The sequence below is a fragment of the Stegostoma tigrinum genome, chromosome 32 (genome assembly GCF_030684315.1).
Source record: "Stegostoma tigrinum isolate sSteTig4 chromosome 32, sSteTig4.hap1, whole genome shotgun sequence".
Taxonomy (NCBI): Eukaryota; Metazoa; Chordata; class Chondrichthyes; order Orectolobiformes; family Stegostomatidae; genus Stegostoma; species Stegostoma tigrinum.
The window spans coordinates 11,490,575-11,512,107 of NC_081385.1; the positions used below are offsets into that span (position 1 = coordinate 11,490,575).

At 41.6% G+C, this 21,533-nt stretch overlaps 1 protein-coding gene across 2 annotated transcripts in view; it reads right to left on the bottom strand.

The window, feature by feature from the left end:
- Nucleotides 1–21,533, bottom strand: part of pcsk7 (proprotein convertase subtilisin/kexin type 7) — a 214,694-nt gene that overhangs the window by 126,688 nt on the left and 66,473 nt on the right. For both annotated transcript variants that reach the window (XM_048562113.2, XM_048562114.2), the window contains exon 8: nucleotides 17,088–17,188. In XM_048562113.2, the coding sequence (XP_048418070.2) occupies nucleotides 17,088–17,188 (101 nt within the window). The remainder of the gene's footprint in view (nucleotides 1–17,087; nucleotides 17,189–21,533) is intronic.

Here is a 21,533-nt window from a genome sequence, read left to right on the forward strand (position 1 = left end):
ATAGAGCCTCCTTACCTGTTCCCCTACACTCAGAGTTAGAGTTGCTCAGCATGAAAACAATCCCTTCAGTCCAACTCGTCCTTGAAAGCACATGAAATAGAAACAGGAATAGGCCATTCTGCCCCTTAAGCAGGTAAGTCACCGCTTCCATTTCAACACCATCTTCATATCCATGGTCAAACTTTGATCAAATCAATCTTTTTAAATGCTAGGGAATGTAACACTAATTTGTGAAAACTTGCCTCATAAACCTGCCTTGGAATCCAGGTACCACACAAGGAAATATCTGTGGTCTTCCTTCAAGCCTGACATACCCTGAGCTGATGCCCAGACTGCTCGCAGGACTCTGTCTAGTTTAGGGAGGTTATTGTGTTGCTGATTTCTACCCACTTACATTCTGCTCCTCCGCATCAGCATTCTGTTAGTTTTTCTGATTAACATCACTTGTTTATGAAATTTGAATGATTACAACCCTGGACCTCTCAAGCCTCTTTGAACCTCACTGTGACTTGGCACGTTAAATGTGTGCTGAACAAAAAGGGAGATCTCCCTTCTGCAATTCCTCACTTTATGAGGACACGTTGAGTAGAGGTTCTGCAAAGCTGACGCAGCAGGGAAAGGAGGAAGGGAGTAGGCCAGGACAATTCACTACCTCAGGATGGCCACCAAAATAAAAGAGTCACTAGGGTGTTTCCACCAGAACACTCTCAGTGCATTTCAAATTCAAGTCATTATTTTGAAATAAAAGTGCTGTGTTTGAAGAGTTTTTGAGAGAAAGGTTTCATTTTATGCAATGCTTTTCAAATAATCATGTCATCAACATGCACTTCACAATAAATATCGTGATTTTGAAATGAATTTTGAAATTCTGTTATACGCAAGCATGAACAACTGGCTATAGAAAGACACAGCCACTACTCACTCATCTCAATCCACTTTGACAACGAGGACCACCATTTCGATTCAGACAACAAAATCCTGGGACAAGCTAGGCAGAGACAGGCACGAGAATTCCTAGAAGCCTGGCATGAAGCATGCAATTAATAAGCACATTGAACTCGACCCCATTTACATTCCACTACGAAGGAAAACCGGAAGTGAGGTAATCCAGCTCAACGGGCTCCAGAGTTTAAAAACCAGGTGGGAAAACACACTGAAGCTTCATCAGAGGCTGTACTGAGGATATTACCCAGTGTGGTAATGAAACATCTGTGATACAAGAAACCAGCTCAGCGAGCCAACCAACCTCAATACCTACAACCCGAACTACAGATCTACTCCAAAACCTTATAGGCAAGTAAACTAACTAAGCTAGGAACTAAAGTACAGAAGTCCCTGCTTTGTGAATGGGTTCCATTCCTGAAGCCATTCACAAGTTGATTTGTGTGCAAGACGGAACACAGTACAGGAGAATATACTTTTGTACGTACAGGAAAGATTCATATTAAAATTACACCCCTGTACAGGATGTTATTCGTAAGGATGAACATTCAAAAGTCCAACATTCATAAATTGGGACTCCCTGTGTCCACAAAAACACAATGAGAAAGATGACCATCTGGTTTTGGTGGTCTTAGAGATAAATGCCCAGATACCAAGTGAATTCCCTATTCTCAGTACTGCACTGAAATGCCAGCCGAGACTATGTACTCAGCTCTGTAGGGTGAGACAAGAACTCAGAACCTTCTCACTCAAAAGTACCACGCTGAATAAAGTGTGACAGGCTTTGTGCACAGTAAGAAAATGATATGTAAACCTGTTTGCCTCTATGCCTGTGGCTCTGATTAAGTAGCCATTTTCTACTTCAGCATTGCCGAAAAGGACAGATTTTAGCAAAACCTTTTATCTTGCAATCAAGGCAATTCACAAGAAACACAATTCACAAGATTTCAAACTAACATTAATGCGATAATGAGGGGAGAGTGCTCATTCATTGGCAAGAGGACTCTGGTAGAGGTGTTGTAAGGAGGAATGCATCAGCTAATGATGCCTGACAGCTAACTGCCAGGGTTTGTATTAATTTTAAAAGGGTGACTCTGATCGATGAAGGCATTGTCCTGCAAATGAACCATTCTACCTTGTAAATAATATGAGCTTACCAAAAATAGATAAACCAGCGCCAACATTATTTGAAACAACCCAACCGTAACAATATTTCTCCTGTAATTATGAGCCTGTTCAACCACTTTGTTATGAGACTGGATTAATGTTCCTCATTCTAAAACACAAGGCATTGAACAATTTCCTGGAAAAAGGTAATTACATTCTGCAAATAATAAAAACATCATTTATATCAAACAGTCAGGCCAAAAACGTTATAGTTTCCATGTGGTTGCAGGAATTTAAAATGGGGTGTTTTCTTTCCCTGATGTGAAAATCCACATGATTTTGTTCAATCCACAATCTAAGCAAGCAACCAGTCAGAGTAAAACAACCATCTTCATTTCACAATCAATAAAAGCACCTTGAATCTGATCCAGATAGATTCCGATTAAGACTACAATCCTCAGATCTGGGAATCTTTAATGCTTGTTGCTGTTAGTGTCAGCAGCATATTCCGAATAGCCAATTGCTTACCAGCTCAAAAACAATACAGTGATTTGTTAATGGTGGGTGGCCTTGGTAAATCAGACATTGTCAGTTCCCTGCACCAACCTTGACTATTCTAAATTAGACCACACATGGAACTGCATAGTTTTAGGCTCCATGTTATTACATCGCTATGAAACACTGGCCCTGGAGAAAGGGCAATCTCTTGGCTTTTACAAAGCTAATAGCTAAAGTTAGGCGTTATATCTCTCAGCAAAGTCTGAATATGGTGGGACCACTCTAGGAGGACAGAACAACAGTAAGGGTAGGTTGTGGAAGGTCGAAAAAGGTTATAACAGGGGCTTAATTGAATAGGCATAAATAGCTCCAATGACAGAGGCCATAGTGATGAACATACTGATTAATTAGGAGCAGAATTAGCCCATTTGGCCCCTCAGGTCTGCTCCAGTATTGCAATTAAATCAAAGCCAATCTGTTTCCAAATTTCATATTCTCATCTAATCCTTATCACCCTTGACTCCCGTGCCTAATAAGAATCAATGTAATTCTGCCTTAAATATATGCAGTAACCCTACCTCCATTACCTTCTGAGACAGAGTTCCAAAGTCAAACTCTCACAACGAACATCTAACAGTCTCTGTCCTGGAAGGGGATCCTCAAATTTTCAAACACTGTTCTCTAGACTCACCCACAAAAACAAAACAACTTACGTTTCACATTCAACTTGTCAAGATCATCCAGGATCTTGTACACCTCAAGTCACCACATGCTTTTCCTAACTTAGTGGGAACAAGCCCAGTCTGCCCAATCTTTTCTGATGCACAACCTGCTCAATCCCGTATCAATCTCTAAAAACTTCTGAGCCACCTACAATGCAATTGCATCCTTCCTGAAGAAGACAGGCCAAATGCATAACTTGTTTTAGATTGGCATCGTTTCACTGGAAGATCTTGAGTAATGACAGATTTGGATTCTAAGTATGAATCAACAACTGATTTTGAGTCGATCCAGGTGACTAGGCATGGAAGCACAATACTGCAGATGCTGAAACAAGACGAGACAGTGCTGATAAAACACAGGTCAGTGTTAGTGGAGAGCGAGAGCCGACGGTTACAGGGAATAGGCGTGGAGTAAATCAGATCAGTCATGAGCCTATTGAACAGCAGGATAGGTCAAGGGGCCAAATGGCCTACTGTTCCTCTCTACCGTCCTCTCACTAACTACCTTTGACGCTCTTTCCACGAATGCTGCCAGACCTGCCGAATATTTACAGAATTTTCTGTTTCCATTGTTGCACTTGGGAAAGCTGATGGTTTCATTTGGTGGTTTGTGAAAGATAGCCCATGCCAGAGGAGAGACGATCAATTATAGTCAGATTTGACTTCTCCGTTTCATAGACAGCAGCCTTAAATGTGTGCCCTCCCGAGTCAATCCCACTAACAGCAATGGTAGGGTCAATGCCACTGGAAGCAGCTGCCTTATTCTGGGCCAAGCAGAGGAGATGAATACATTCAGGATCCTAATTTGTCGTTTCTAGCTATAATACTATCTGCAAGAACATAAAGGGCAGGTATGAATGAAATCCTAAAGTGGCAGATGGAGTATAATGTAAGGAAGTATGGCATTACTGAGCATGACACCAGTTATTATTAAACAAAGCTGAATACATTCTTTAAAAAAGGGCAAGAAATATGTAAGGGTGATGTATATTTAAAGGGCACATACACAACAAACACAAAAAGTCAGCTTGCAGGTGCCACAAGAGATTACAATAGCAAATGGCACATTGGCTTTCACTGCAAGGAGACTAGAGTACAGGAATAAGAATGTTTTATGACAATTGTGCAACAATTTGGAGAGACTGCACGTGGTGAAGCGTGCACAATTTTGACATACATCTCTAAAGCAAGGGCACACTGGAAGCAGTACAGTGAAGTTTCACTGAGTTGTCAGAAGTCTGTCCGATAACGAAAAGCCAAGTGCATTACGGAATCCCTGCACTGTGGAAGCAGATTATTTGGCCCATCAAGTGCACGTTAACCCTCTGAACAGCATCCTACCCAGCCTCACATCCCCTACCCTATTCCTGTAACACTTCATTTACCATTAGGTCTAAGTTCTCCGGAGATTAGAAGAATGGGAAATTATCTCATTCAAACATGGAAAACTCTGAAGGGGCTCAACAGGGTGGGTGCCAGGGTGTTTGGTGCTTGCTGGGGATTCTAGATCGGAGATGAGGAGAAATTTGTTCACTGCAAGAATTAAGAAATGTTAGAATTCTTGAAAACAGGTCGCCATAGATGACCCCTTGCCGAATATGTTTAAGGTCGTGTTCGGTTCATTCTCAATCTCTCACAGAAGCAAAGGAGAAGAGGAGTAGGCAGGAAAATGGATGCAAAAAGATCAGCCAAAATTGGATTAAACTTCTTATGCTCTTGATGAGACCACGGTGAATGACACTGCCAGCATAAAGTCAGCTCTGTGCTTAGTTACCGAGGGGTCCTGCAGCATTGAAGCCTGCAGTCCAACTCTCAAAATTTCTGAGGAATCAAAATCAGGAATACAGGCGGATGCAAAAATCGGAAACACACGTGGAGATACATCAAACTGTACAGCACCTCGAGAACCAGCACTCGATAAACTGGAAAAAAGAAGTTATATAAAACAGAAATAACAAACGCTTTCTGTATTATCACAATGCGAGTAGTCAGTTGAGGGTGCAAATCACAAAGGTCTTGCCAGTAAGTTTCAATTAAAAATTGCATTGCTCATAGTATCTTTACAGTGTGGAAGTAGGCCATTCAGCCCATCAAGTTTGAACTAGCCCTCCAAAGAGCATCTCAGCCAGACCCAACTCCCTACCCTCCTTCCGATGGCTAATCCACCAAGCCTGTACGTCCCTGGACACAATGGGTAATTTAGCATGGCTAATCCACAAAACCTGCACATCTCTGGACTGTGGGAGAAAACTGGAGCATATGGAGGAAAGCCACACAGACACAGGGAGAATGTGCTAACTCCACACAGACAGCTGCCCGAAGGTGGATTCAAAGCCTGGTCCCTGGTTCTGTGAGGCAGCAGTGCTAACCACTGAGCCACCATGCCGCCCTTCAATTATTTAAGTGATTTATGCTGTACATAAGCTATAACTGTGACATTTGTACCACCCGCATTATAGTGGAGCATGTTTTTACTTTGATTATGTCAACCTCTTGGTCAATCAGAATGTGAGATCAACAACACACGTCTGGTCCCATCAATGTCATTTAATAATATATTTGCTGAGCTCATAAGTTAATGTGTATTACTCAAACTTACAGATTCCAATCCCATCCCCGTCCTGTGGTACGTGCAGTAGCATGAATATAATGTGCCACCACTTGACTAGATTTGCTTAAAATCACACACTCAAATGATTGTCTGTGAAAATTATGTTTATAGCTGTAGACTAATAACCATAATTCACAGAAAGTCTACTTCTCACAAAACACTGTGTAAAGTCTGCAGCAGAAAACTAAAATCTTGAGGAGACAAATCTGCCTTCATAAAAATAGTTGTTAAATAGATCATTCAACTACTGGAAACGCGAGCAACTTAGCACTTTTAGAACAAATCTTCATTAGTGACGGAGGCAAAGGCAATAGAAGTTGTAAAATAAAAGATTCTTGGCATATAATGTTATTTGAGACTACAAGCTGCCAAATTTTACATCTCCTCCAGTTCTTTCATCGAGAGGAGTACTAGAGAGCAGATATAAATTCTCTGTTGAATTTCAGATAGGAGTTGAAGGGTTTGGCAAGATAAATTAGGTTATTAAGTACTTGGGGGTGTTTCTAATGTTTTTAAAACAGTTACAATTGCAAGTGAAAGCTGACGGGCACCTTGGATTTTACAAAGATTTGTCTCGAGAAATATCAAGGGGAAACTGGACTAACTGTGGAGAACAATCACATTACCATTACAATATTCAGGTTGATATCCCAAGCATCATTCGACAAAGTTGGAAATAAGTAACTTTGCTCACTGATTAAAAAAACCTTACTCCCTCTCACTGATAATGTGACTGAGTAGCTGTTTCCAAAGGGTTCCTTTTCTTCTTTCCTGAAGACTGGATGTTGCCTGCAAACTCTGCGTATGTGGCTCATTCCCAATTGTCCTTGACCGGAGTGGCTAATCAGGCCATACCAGAGAACCAGTCAGAGTCAACCATATTGCTGTTACACGCTTTGGAGTTACATGCAGGGCAAAACAGATAAGGATGACACATTTCCTTCCTACTGTGAATGGAAATGGGTGAACCAGGTGAGCTCTATGGCAACGGTCTTTTTCCACATGTTTTAGTCGAATTTGAATTCATCCAGCTGCTGGGTTGGGATCTGGACCAGACTTCACAGAGCATTAGTCCAGTCACTGACATTACCACTACACCACTCTTGCCCTCCCTTCCCCTAACATTACTTCCTGGAGGATAGTGAAGTTGGAGACAACTCAGTTGCAGAGAAAACATAGCTACGAGAGGTAAAACTCACTACCTACAATGAAAATAGAAGCACAGGCAGTGATAATTTCAAAAAGGGAGACTGTAATGGAATTATATTGAAATAAAACTTTGCAGGGGTCTGGGATATAACAGGTCCAACAGGACTAATTGACTTGATTTACTGAGAACTGGCATGGATTCAATGGGCTGAATGGCTTCCTACTATGCTGCACTGCCATGAGAAGCCCCTTAAAACCAGGATTCGGTCTTTGAATTAGGGAATGCAGGCACGATGCTGATGGGAACGCCAATATCAAGGATGCAGGAGGTTGATTTACTGCAGTATGAGGATCGAATGACCTGTTAGTTACTTTCAAAGAAAGTGATTTCATGTCAACAAGGACAATTAATAGCTGATAGAGAGACATTTAGCCTGTGTTGATTCTACATATTGAAATATATGTAACCAGCAATGCAAGATAGGCTTATTTATAAAAAACCTTTGATTTATTTGTTTAAAAAAGGTTTAGTTTCAGCGGAGTTTAATTTCCCAACCACATAATTTGAAAGTGTTCAGCAAATGCTTTATGGAGAGCATGAAGGAGACTAGGTGACAGGGTGCCAGGGTGCCCATGAGCATGATTGATGTGTTAACGCATTGTACGTTTAATGTCAAACTGTTTCAAAAGACAATGTAGTAAGTAACTCACGTTAAGATCATTTTGTAAGGTAATGAGAATAGGTCTTAAAAGATCCATTTGCATTTTTTGGGAGGGACGTGTGATTTTATATATCTTTCTAGGAGTGGTGTTCCGCAGGGATCTATTTTGGGACCTCTACCCTTTGTGATCTTTATAAATGGCTTGGATGAGGAAGTTGAAGGGTGGGTTAGTAAGTTTGCTTATGACACGAAGGCTGGTAGGGTTGTGGATAATGTGGAGGGCTGTTGTAGGTTGCAATGGGGCATTGACTGGATGCAGAGCTGGGCAAAGAAGTGGCAGATGGAATTCAACCCAGAAAAGTGTGAAGTGATTAATTGTGGAAGGTCAAAGCTGACTGCAGAATACAGTTAATGGCAAGATTCTTGGCAGTGTGGAGGGACAGAACGATCGTGGGGTCCATGTCCATAGATCCCTCAAAGTTGTTACCCAAGTTGATAGGGTTGTTAAGGCACATGATGTGTTGGTTTTCATTGGCAGGGGAATTGAGTTTAAGAGCCACGAGGTTATGCTGCAGCTCTATAAAACACTCGTTAGATGACACTTGGAGCATTGTGTTCAGTTCTGGTTGCCTCATTATTGGAAGGATGTGGAAACTTTAGAGAGGATGCAGAGGAGATTTACCAGGATCTTGCCTGGACTGGAGGGTGGATCTTATGAAGAAAGGTTGAGGGCTTTTTTCATTGGAGTGAAGAAGGATGAGAGGTGATTTGATAGAGGTGTACAAGATGACGAGAGGCATAGACAGAGTGGATAGCCAGAGATTTTTTCCCAGGGTGGAAATGACTATCACGTGGAGTCATAATTTTAAGGTGACTGGAGGAAGGTATAGGGGAGATATCAGAGTTAGTTTCTTTACACAGAGTGTGGTGGGTGCGTGGAATGCACTATCAGCAGTGGTAGTAGAGTCAGATACATTAGGGGCATTTAAGCAACTCTTCGATAAGCACATGGATGATAGTAAAATGAAGAGTGTGCAGGTTAGTTTGATCTTCGAGTAGGATAATAGATCGGCACAACATCATGGGCCAAAGGGTCTGTACTGTGCTGTACTGGTCTATGTTCTTTTATTTTAGTGAGTGGATTTTGAACTAGTGGCATGTGGATTTGAACTCAGTACACAAATGGGTTTAATGATTAACTGGTCAGTATTTCCATACCTATAATTTCTGTTCCTAAAACTAGTATCTGCTCCAGGAGTGAACCACATAGCCAGTCCTGTACTGAGGTAATAGTACATTGTCAGAAGAGCAGGACAAGACCTCTCAGATGATGCTTGGGGATCAATACGTTCTCCCAGCATCTACCCTTCAACTAACACAAGGCAGACTAACCAATCTCACTTGCTGCTGTGAGGGTTTTAGGGTTTGAAAATTGGCTACTGGGTGATAATCACAAGATGACTACATTTCAGCATTTGTAATTAATTGGTAATTTTGAGAATGTGGCAAAATGTCGTGTAACAAGTTATTTCATAAGTTTTTTGGGGGTGGATTAATTACATAGACTGGGGCTATTATTTTAACTGTGGTTGTTTGAAAAGAATTGTCTTGTTCCACTCACAGGATAGTACGGAGGTTAGTCACAGCATAGATCCAGGAATAGAAATACGTTGGCAAATTCCACTGTGAAAACGAAACAAAATCCAACATTCATATTAATGGGACCAAATATTAACTTTTCTCCCCAAATTCTACAGACTAAAAAAAAATCTCTGAATGACACAGGCATTGCAGTGGGAACCCTTTGTATCAAATCCCAACTGAAGGCTTCAGCTTCTCAATCTACCTTTGGTTAAGTCACTCAACAGTAAATGCAAGTGTGAGGCAGTGAGAAAGGAATGAGCCCATAGCTTTATAAACAGCAGTAACAATTTCAGTGCTTTCAATACCCTGTCATTCAGTCTAACCACAGACTGCACTTAAACCGCTGCAAATGCAAAATCTCCATGTTTATGATGCCTTAACAATTCTAACTTGATCAATGTCACTGGGTTTGAAAAATGCAATTGGTCCACAATCCTTGAAAGTTGCCACCCAGGTTGACAGGGCTGTTAAGAAGGCATAGTGTTTTAGCTTTTATTAATAGAGGGATCGAGTTCCGGAACCAAGAAGTTATGGTGAAGCTGTAAAAAACTCTGGTGCGGCCGCACTTGCAGTATTGAGTGCAGTTCTGGTTACCGCAATACAAGAAGGATGTGGAAGCTTTGGAAAGGGTGCAGAGGAGATTTACTAGGATGTTGCCTGGTATGGAGGGAAGGTCTTACGAGGAAACGCTGAGGGACTTGAGGCTGTTTTCATTAGAGAGACTTAATTGAAACATATAAAATAATCAGAGGGTTAGATAGGGTGGATAGGGAGAGCCTTTTTCCTAGGATGGTGATGGCGAGCACGAGGGGGCATAGCTTTAAACTGAGGGGTGAAAGATATAGGACAGATGTCAGAGGTAGTTTCTTTACTCAGAGTAGTAAGGGAATGGAACGCTTTGCCTGCGACGGTAGTAGATTCGCCAACTTTAGGTACATTTAAGTCATCATTGGATAAGCATATGGACGTACATGGAATAGTGTAGGTTAGATGGGCTTCAGATCGGTATGACAGGTCGGCACAACATCGAGGGCCGAAGGGCCTGTACTGTGCTGTGCTGTAATGTTCTATGTTCTATGTAAATGGCACGGCTGAAATTTTACACAAGTCATTCCAAAAGACTAGAACAGTGTCTTAAGAAAAAGATTGCCTCTTCTTTTGTTAGGTGGGAAATATTTTGTCTTTATACTTTGTTTCCCTCCACACCATTTAAAAATGCAAGAGCGAGAGAGAAAAAGAGAGAGTAAAATCAGGAGAAATGAGAGAGGGAGAAAAATACATGATCAATAAGCTAAAACCTTAGAGACCAGAACTACTCCATACAAAACCTTTAAATTTAATGGCTGAAAATAATAAAATTGAGTCAATCATATCATAGCTTATGTCATTAAAATATAATATTGTGTTAAATAAGGTACCAACTTAGCAGCTGCCTCATTTGGGTAATGACTGGAGTGTGATACCAGAACTGAAAGCAGACATGATAAAAAGCAAGAGACAACACAGTGTGAAGCTGGATGACCACAGCAGGCCAGGCAGCATCACAGGAACAGGAAAGCCGACCTTTCGGGTTGGTTCTTGACCCATAAGGTGGTATCCAAAGCCTCAGCTCCCTCTCTCCAATCTCCTTTCCAGTCAGCTTGCAGTTGCACACCCTCTTCTGGCTCATACAGACATTTATGGTTTATAGTAACAAGCTTGCACTTTGCACACTGGTCAGCTACCTGATTGTGTATGACATGGTTTGGAATCATACAGCACAGAAGAGGCCATGGAGTTATCCAGCTAGTGCTTATCCAAGTACTTTTCAATGGTTGTGAGGTTATCTGCCTCGACAACCCTCCCCGGTTGGCAGCAAACCAGTTTGTTATTATTTCCATGATTACTAGAGGAGCAATCAGGAATGTGCAACAGCCCCGTCCGAACTGAATCTAACTTGCAAATAACCGTTGTGCCTTAACTTGTGTTCACAACGAGAACAGCCAACCTGACCCCGTCTGAGGCCACACCTGGAATAGGCTGGTCCACAGGGCAGCTCCCTAGAATGAAGCAGCCTGTACTGGGCGGATACCAGGAGCATGACTCCTCTCTTCAGAGGAGATAAAAAATTCAGGGTCACCGTTTAAGATGAAGAGGTACCCTTTTAAGGCAAAGACAAGGAGAATTTTCTTATTCTCAGAGGGATGTCAGAATCAAGAATTCTCTTCCCCAAGAGTTAGTGGAAACTGATCTTACAAAAAGTTAATTTAAGCTTGGGCTAGGTAGATTTTTGTTGGACAGGGGAGTCAAGGGTTCAGACAGGAATGTGGGGTGGTGAATAAAGTCAGGTCAGCCACAAACTTGTCAACAAGATGGAGCAGGCCTGAAGAGCCATATAGCTCCGAGTCTTATATTCCTACCATGTTGAATAGCTTGGGCTTAAGTTTTAAATCCCAAAATACAACAACCTTGTCGGTATCAGTAGAAACTCCATTTTCTGCCATAAGGTTCCATTTTATGTCTCTGTGAAGTGGAGGCAGCAGATAGTACAGTATTGCCAGAAACTAAAAGCCTCATATACTGATCGCAATACAAATTTTTCAACATTCAAAAAGCAGACTCGCACTACAGATCACAGCTCATAAACTATAAATTTTTTTTTGAAAAGGGGTTTAACAGTTGAAAGCAGACTTCGGGGTGGCGTGCCAATTGGAATCCTTATTTATATTGTGTTAAATGAAAAATATCCCGCGCATTCCAGATTGCCCTTTCCAAAAGGTGTTTAAAATGAGTGAGATCTGGCTTTCCATCTCATTTAACCTCCACTTAATTAAAATCTCCATTGACTGCAATGTACCATTCTGAGAGATGGATGTTCTTGTGACAATGAACAGACAGCAGCATAAAAGCCTTGTTAAGTAAATCTTTGAAATGCACACAGCTGAAGGCTCCAAGAACCTTTACCTAATTAGGTTCTCTTTGGCTTGAACTTTGTAGGACATTATGAAGTCTCAAAGGAATGAAAGTGGAATAAAAATAAGGTGTGAGATGGAGTATGCAAATGTTTTATAGTTTATACATGAGCAAATGGACTGTTATTACAATAAAGGGGTGCCTCGGACATAGAACATTTGAACAGTGTTTGCTTTTACTTCCATTTAATCTGTCACCAAATTATTAAGTGTCAGCCTAGCCAATTGGTAGCATTCTTTAATTAACTTAGGAGATTGTGGGTTCAAGTCTCACTTCAGATAATCAGCACAATTCAGGTTCAAAACCTCAAAAGGAGGATGCTAACTGGGTGCTGTTTGCTTGTTTGGGTTAACACAGGAAATGTTGTAGGACTGAGGAGAAGAATGGGGCGGGGGCGGCGTTGCTCTCAAACCTCTCCGTCGCTTCATATCTAATCCACTGGGCTTCGTGGGATCTTGCCATACACTAATGACGTCTTAAGACTGCCTTGATACGAACACAGACTGTACTGTATAAAGTAAATCCCTGGCTGTAAACTACATTGTGAAAGTCCTCTGAACATTCAAGCTGCTGCCCAAAAGGCAGAGAGAACTGTATTTTTACATCTCCTCTGAAAGATGGGTCCTGTAGAGCAGGGAACCACTGTTATTCAGTCAGCTGGTCTTTTCCAGATTGTTCTTACAGTGTCAGCCTAGCTTATGAATCATATCATGGAATCGCCCCTACATATAGTGTGGAAGCAGGCCATTTGGCCCATCGGGTTCACAAGCACCCTCTGAAGGGTGTCCCACCCCGAACTAACCTCCCGACCCTGTCTCCATGGCCCTGCATTTCTCATAGCTAACCCACCTAAACTGCACATCCCTGGATACAACGGGGCAATTTAGCACAGTCAATCTGCATGCACTGCACAACTTTGGACTGAGAGAGGAAACCACAGCACCCAGAAGAAATCCACACAGACATGGACAGAACGTCCAAACTCCACAGAGGCAGTCACCCAAGGCTGGAATCAAACCTGGTCCCTGGTGCTGTGAGGTAGCAGGGCTAGCCACTGAACACCCAAGTCTAGGCGACCTTAAGTCCTGCAATTGTGCTTGAATTTGTCAGAGACAAAATTTTAAAAAAATACGTGGTTGACAAATGTTAACGCCTTAAGAGAAGGATCAGCCTTGAAGTTAAATAACAGCACTCCTTTATCACTTCAACAATTAAATCTTCATCATTTAAGTTTCAAAATCCAAATAAGCTTGAGTATCCAATAACAATGCCTTTTTATTCTATATTTTGGTTTATTTTTCTGAAATAAGATGGCACTGGAGACTTGTAACAAATATAAGTGACAATAAATAAAATCAAACCAAATCAGATGGTTTGCATTTTGTAGAGCTGTTTAATTCCTTCTAATTCTGCCAAGTGAAGGGCAAGCTCTTAAACATTCAGCGTTTGCTAATCTGCAGTTGTTAATGGAAGGTACAAAAAAAAGACTCAAGGCAACTATACAGCTCTCCCCTTCTCTTTTTCAAGTAAACAATCATTCTTCACTTGGAACCTCCCCACACTGTTCAAATTTGAAATCTAAACAAGGAAACTCCACTCTAATCTGTCACCTAACTCTACGGCACGCAAAGTTCAAATCCCAAAGTGCTCAAGCCATTATTTTGTTGATTTTCCATTCTCCAAATAAGTCTCTTTCTCAGTAAAAATCCAACATCTGTAATACATACAGGGAACAATGATAAATGCATTCTGGGCCCACTGGCCTAAGAAGCGTTATTTTAAACAAGAAAATAAAGTAAGTGTTATCAATGCATACTTTACATATTTCATACATTAAATGTTATTAATGTCCCACCACAAGGGACTCCCTTTCTCTCCTTGAGATGTTAGCCACTCAACACCCAATGGTCACATTCCTCAAAAATATTCCTGAAAAAAGTGGGAGAACTACCTGGCCGTACAGGAATTATCCCTTCACTGGGCATCACACACATTCCAGCAAAGTGACTGCGTAAAAGATGACAGTAAAAAAAATTGGCAAGCAGACCCTGCTCCCATGTAAAACCTCAAATTAAAATATCCCATTTGCTGCACCATCTAAAATTAGCTCATTCAGTACACACTGGCGATCTGGTGAGCACACTATGCAGCAGAGATGGTCCTGATTACAGGTTTTTAAATGAGCTGTCATTTAATTAAAAAAAAACAAGATATTTGGATCAAGTGCCCATCACACTCCTGAAGATATTCACACTTTGATTTAAAAGTTCGTATTTATGCAGATACATTTCTGAATTACACCAGCTCCGATGGCTCTCTCATGACGGTGTCAAACTGTCTGTTGTAATTACATTCTATTCTCTGAAGTCAGCTTTGAACTCCCTACATTGATAACCTTCTGACCTAGTGTGAACATTGATGGTGTGTGCACCTCTCAATTCCTCTCCTCATTTGCCCTTTGGAAACAAAAGTTTTACTTTTGGTTCTTTCCACTATTCCAAGGGTGAGTTTTGAGAGTTATCATCAAACCAATATTAACAAAATACTGATTGTTGATTTCAATGCTGATTATAGGTCCTTGCTGTTCATAAAATGGTTGTTGCATTTCCCCAGATTGCAATAAAGGCAAAGGGTGAAAGTTGCGGCAGTCCCATCAGACCACAGGTCAACTCTCTTATTAGACAGAGATGCTTGATGGTGGTTTAACCTAACAGTCACTAGGCAAAGGGAGAGGTTGAGAAGGAAAGTCCTTCATGGTAACCTCAGCTGGTGTGAGAATTGAAGCCATGTTGCTGGCATCACTCTGCACCACAAACCAGCCATCCAGCTGATTACAAGAACAATACTTCCAAAGTGGAGTTAATTAGCTCTGAAATATCCTCACAATATTTTTTCTTTTGCCAGTGCTTGGTGTGTATTTTAACTAGTGGTTGATAAAAATCACTTTAAATATGAACAGGAACTAATCCAAAGGAAAAGATTGTGAAATGACTTATTGACAGAGTTAAATGGGCAGCCTGAAGTGTTGTAGGGCTGGGAGTCGGGGGGGGTGGCAGAGGAGGGGGGAGAGAAGGAGGTTGTAAGGAAGAGAAAAACGAAGAGGAGAAAACAGGAGATGAAACGCCGTGAACACAGCCCTCTTCTAATGAGAGAGAGGCCGGAATTGACAACTGTGGGATAAGGTACAAGACTTGAAAAATGAAATTCAGCCAGAACATTACAGGAGCTGTGTTTGAACCGATGCACAAGCATATTGAAATTTGATGAATTCTTCGCAATTTCAACAATTAGGATATCAGGAATTTCTACCATTGCTGAATGTGTACAATAAATGGGCAGGGTTTGTCATAATGCACTGATTCAATGAATTGACATTTCAGGAATGGAATATTTAGATTGGGCTTGAACTGATTAGGTAATGTTTGGAATTAGCCATGCCCTTCAAACACACTGTTCTCTTTTGAAGTCAAATTCGTTTATTTCTCCCTATTCAATTACAACACAATAATATTAAAGAAAACCTAAACCACCACATCCTTTAGTTATCTTACATACATTTCAACACTGCCTTAATAACCAGGACCAGATGACGCAGCAATGTTTTGTTCAGTCGGTTTTCTGCTATACTTTATATAGGGCAATTATTCAGGCTGTATAACACGTTGCACATCATTCCTAATAACAAAGGATTCTTCAATATCCTTTAATTCAACAGCAACACTGCATGTGGGCTAATGTCAACATCATATTTTCCATAGCAGTTGTTCTCCTTAATATCAAAAAGTGCCATCATCCCTTCCTTAAAAAGTCTACTCTCAGTCCTTTGTGCATACGCTTTTCTAACTGTGCCAGTCTACTGCCTTCCCTTCAAGATTCCTACAAAGTGTTCTTCACTTTATGTTCACTTTTGTCCAAATTCCTTCCTTGAGAAACCTTAGCTTGGTTTCCTGCCTGCTCACATTCCCAAGGCTACCTTAGTCAACGTCACTATTCTCCAACCACGTTAGCCTTTCTTTTACGAAGAGAACTGTGTGGTGTTTGACCATCCCATGCTCTTTCAACATCCCTGTATTCTCTGATCCACTTCAAAGTATCCATCCACTCACCTCCACTTTTCCTTTGTTCTTGCACAGCCAGTACATCTCCAATTATTTCACACAACGTCTGCTCTCCTCCCTTCTCCTTCCTCCCAAAACTACAATGGAGTCCTTACTTTCCACTCCACTGGTCTCTAGATTCAATGGGCTATCCTCTGGCAATTCTGGCACGTTTACCATAATGCTACCATCAAATACAGCTTCCCTGCAATAATTTTGAAAGGGGCTGTTCCTCTGCAAAACCTGGTTCAGTTGGTCCAACCAATCCCTCCGCCACCTTTAGTTCACGCAAGTGCAGGAGATGCAACATCCGTCCTTTGCCTCCTCATTCTCACGAGTTAACACATCTTCCAAGTGAATGAGTTGTTGCTTCTGGGTGTTCAAAGTGGTTTCCTTCACAGTGCTGATATCTTATCCCCCAACTCCAGGATATCAGCCTTTTGTGACGCATCATATCAAATGCCTTTTGGAAATGCAAATGCAATACATCTATCTCTTTCCCTTCATCAACAATAATGGCAGAAATCTGTAAAATGCTCTAAATTTTTCTTGTCTGCTTAATGAAATCCTACTCATAACAGACAAGAATATTCACCCAAAAATGATTTGAACTGGATAACAATTCTATCCCAACTCCTGCCATGATCTTAGCTTTAACTCAATAATGGGTACTACACAGCAGAGCATCAACTTTCAGACTTACAATGCTCCTCATCATTTTGTCACCACTGCTGAAGGTGACGGCTAACATGGAGGCACACTCCTCCGCATAGAATGGCATGCGTCCTTCTTCATCCACCGCTCCTGCATGGGGATAAAACAAAAAGGAGCACAATTAAACATCAGAATGACAGAAAACCATTGCGTACTGTGACGAGAGTTACACCAACTCTACATCAGGAATTCAATCCCAACACCGATTCAAAGACCTTTATGCTAATTAAATATGTTTTTGGAATAGCAAGACCTTTCCATGGCAAAAGCTACAAATATAATTGTTGCTGGACAAGTGTAAGCTCTCATGATACAGTATACTTGTGTCCAGTTAAAGACGATGTGTAATTTCCCCAGTGCTATCATTTCCTTTAGCCCTATCCTCGCGCATCTCTGCTCTTCCGGCCTCATTATTTATAGAATCCCTACAGTGTAAAAGAGGCCATTTTGCCCACCACCCACCCCACCATCCTGCATTTCCTATCCCTCTAACCCTGCATTCCCTACGTCTAATTTACCTGGCCTGCACATTAATAGGCAATTCAGCATGGCCAATGCAGCTAACCTGTACATCTTGGACTATTGGAGGAAACTTAAGCACCCAGGTCACTGGGGAGAATGTCTAAACTTCACACTGACAATCACCTAAGGTTGGAATCAAACCCGGGCCCCTGGCGCTCTGAGGCAACAGTGCCAACCACTGAGCCACCGTGCCACTGGCAATTAGCACTGGCGATTTCGATAGCTGCACCACCCAGATGGCTATGCCCAGGTCCTAGGCCCAGAAATTCTCCTCTTAAACTTCACCTCCTAGCTTTAAGTCGCTCCTTAAAAATACATCTTTCACCAAGGTTTTGGCCCCCTTTGCTAATGTGGGTGTTTGCAGCTTAATGTCAGACCTCATTTTGATAATGATCCTGTGAAGCCCCTTGGCCCGTTTTACCACAATAAAGATGCTAAATAGATTCAAAAGTATTTCCTACAGTAAGAAGATAAATATTTGATCAGAACAAGACTTAAAATCTACTTTCCTAATCGGACCACCCCACAGCAATTAGCCATCATCAACATAGGGAGCGAGGGCAGGAGTTCAACAATGCCATGCTGACACCGAGCTGAGGGCAGCCGTATTTTCAGAGCCATGATCCGATGATTATTACCCCTTTTTGATCCAGGAGGAATCTTGGCCTCGTTCACTTCTCCCCCACAACAATGTAAAAAAGGAGATCAATTAGCTCAGTGCACAGATCAGTCCTGGGGATCAAACTGTGATCAACCACACACACACACAGATGCTTCTACACACTATACTGGGCTGAAGGGTGGCAGGGAGAGGGTGTTGGCACAAGTTATGTTTATCTTTCCAATACTGCAGCCTTCCTGCTGATTTAACTCCATCATTAGGAGACTGGTAACAGCAAATGTGAAGCAATAAAACAAAAATGCTGATGTTGCGAACCTGCCCCATGTTAACATTCAAGGTCTCTTTCCTACAATGTACAGGATAGTGTTACCCTTGAAAACATGCAAGGCAAACTGTCCTTCCCTACAGCACCAAAGTAGGGTTGAGATTTTAAATTAAAATGGGAAACTGCGCAGGTATGCTGTTCAGCGAGCACCCAGGATGAAGAGGGAGAAGGAGAGAACAAGACAGATAAACTAATGTTTTGGATGTGATTCCGCAATTGTTCCTACTTGAAGTATTAATCTCCCCTGCTGTATGTGCAATGCTAGCAGAATTTGCACGTGGTTTCCTTAAAAGGCCATTAGATCAAAGAAATGGCCTTTTCCAATTCCAATTTGGACCCTTGAGCCTGCTCCACTATTCGATAAACAAATCATCTGAGGAAGGATAAGTGATAACGAGATGTAGAGCTGGATGAACACAGCTGGGCAAGCAGCATCAGAGCAGCAGGAAAGCTGACGTTTCAGGTCTGGACCCTTCTTCAGAAAATCTGGTTGTTCTGGTTCAGTGCAAAGAGGTTTACCACACAGATTCCTGGGATGGCAGGACTGACATGTGATGAGAGACTTGATCAGATAGGCTTATATTCAACAAGAATTAATGGGGATCTCATAGAAGCCTAGAGAATTCAAACAGAACTAGACAGGGTAATTGCAGGAAGGATGTTCCCAATGGCCAGCAAGTCCAGAACCAGGGGTCACAGCCCAAGGATACCAGACTAAGATGAGGAGCAATGTCTTATCCAGAGTGTGGCGAGTCTGTGGAATTCAAAAACCACAGAAAGTAGTTGAGGCCAATATATTGAATATTTCACAGGAGAGTTAAATATAGCTCTAAGGGCTACAGGAATCAAAAGGTCTGGTGTGAGAAAGCACAAGCTTACTCCAAAGGGCCCAAAGGCTTACTGCTATTTCCTATTTTTTTCTATGTTCAATTTCAAGTTTCAAGCATCAGTATTGGCTTTCTTCAATAGCTGGCCTAGATGCCAAAAATCAATGAGCTGAAAGGCCCATTTTCCTCACAGTTAACTGAGCAAGCTGAATAAAGAGAATGAGCAGTTCACTCCTTACAGATTTACTCTTTACCTCAGTTAGTGGAAGGTTTATCAATCACGCAGTTGTAAAACAAAAAAGGCTCAACTACTCAGCACATTACTCCATGGTACTTTGACACTAAAGTCTAACATGCCAAAAGTTAAAAATAACCATTGTTTTCACTATGAGTTGTTCTCAGAGGATACTTCATGGTGTTTAAATATTTACTTAATAATAAAGGAAAAGGTCTAGAAGTGAATTTGATTTATAGGCAACTCGACTAGCATACTCAAAAAGGACTGACATCCCACAGTTAGAATACAGATTGGGAGAAATAATAAAAATGCCATTTGATCTTAAAACGAATTATAAACGGAGGACAGACTAGAGATTTTGCCATTTTCAAATGAAAATTTGGGAAGGATTTCAGTACAAACGAATGTAAAGATCTCTGCTAAATAATTCTACATTCCACTTTCACTTAACTCAGGCAGAAAGCTATAAAAGATAGATTAGACAAGCACCTGATTTATATAATTTTGAATGATCAGACATCATTTATATAGTGCACCATTTTCAAGGGAGATAAGATTAGGGTTAATCATTTGACAGCGCTTTTTTTCCAAAGCATAAAGCAATAAATAATAACCAAGTAAAAAGTCCACAGAAATGTAACTTTAATTAAAATACATATTGTAATTACACTGGAATAGCTTTCAGTAATCAGTCAGCAAGTCCACTCCAAGTAGGTATTATTGTCCACACACCAGCCCCCTGTTACAAGTTTCTATACAGAAGGTACAAATGAGTCCAAAGAGCTGACCTGTCCTGTGGCGGAGGAATTGTAGCCTTTTCCCTGAACATATCCAAATGTAGTCGTGTGTTTACACTCGTCAGCTCCACTTGGCTTCTCCCTGCTCCCCCATGCAAATCTTCTGGTGTGTCTTTTATGACAAAAAGGGCCTTTAACTCAATCTTCCAAGCATAATTGAATGGCCTTGCGTTAGCAAGGCATCCTCTGATAACTGCTGGGTCTTTTACTGTTCAGGAATTTCATTTTTTCAAAATAGGGGATCGGGACTCACCACTTCTCTACTTGAGGTGAGTAACCAAAAAGTCTTCCATGATTAGACCTCCCCTTGATCTGGTTAAAATCTAACAGTTTCCCAAGATGGTGGCACTTCATATTTCGCTTGGGAATACTGCAGCCCAGTGGTCTCAATATGGACTTAAGTTTCAAAATCTCCCCAGTCCCAATTCACCCCAAGACCATCCCATCTCGTCCCCACCTCCTTGACCTGTCCATCTTTTCTCCCACCTCACTGACCAACCCGCACCCCAACTTCCTACCTACTAGTCTCATCCCCTCCTACTTGATCAGTCTTCCCTCCCACCTACCCACCCTCTGTCCCAACTGACCAACCCCCCTCCAAACTCCTCACCTACACTCACCTTTACTTGGTTTTCATCCATCTTCTCTCCACCTATCTGCTCCTCTATCCACGTTCCATCACCTCCTCCTCTCTACTTATTAGAGTCCCCTTCCCCCCGCCATTTTCTGAAGGATCCAGAACCAAAACATCAGCTTTCCTGCTCCTCTGATGCTGCCTGGCCTGCTGTGTTCCTCCAGCTCTACACCTTGTTATCTCAGATCCTCCAACATTGGCAATTCCGACTATCTCTGGTGGCAGAGTAGGATTCTTGAGTAGGAGCTCCGCACATTTCTTTTCTTCTTTTCTCCCCCCCACCCCCATCTCTATTTGCTTTTTTCTTTTTGCCTCCTGTCCTCAGGCAATATCAGCGAAGTCCAGGGTGAAAGCTGACAGACTTCTGACCTCAAGGTGAACCTGGCACAGTCTGGTTTGGAAAGACTGTTACTCTGTACTTCTCTATCTTATTTATTGCTGGGCTTTTTAATTCTTTAGTTTTCTCATTT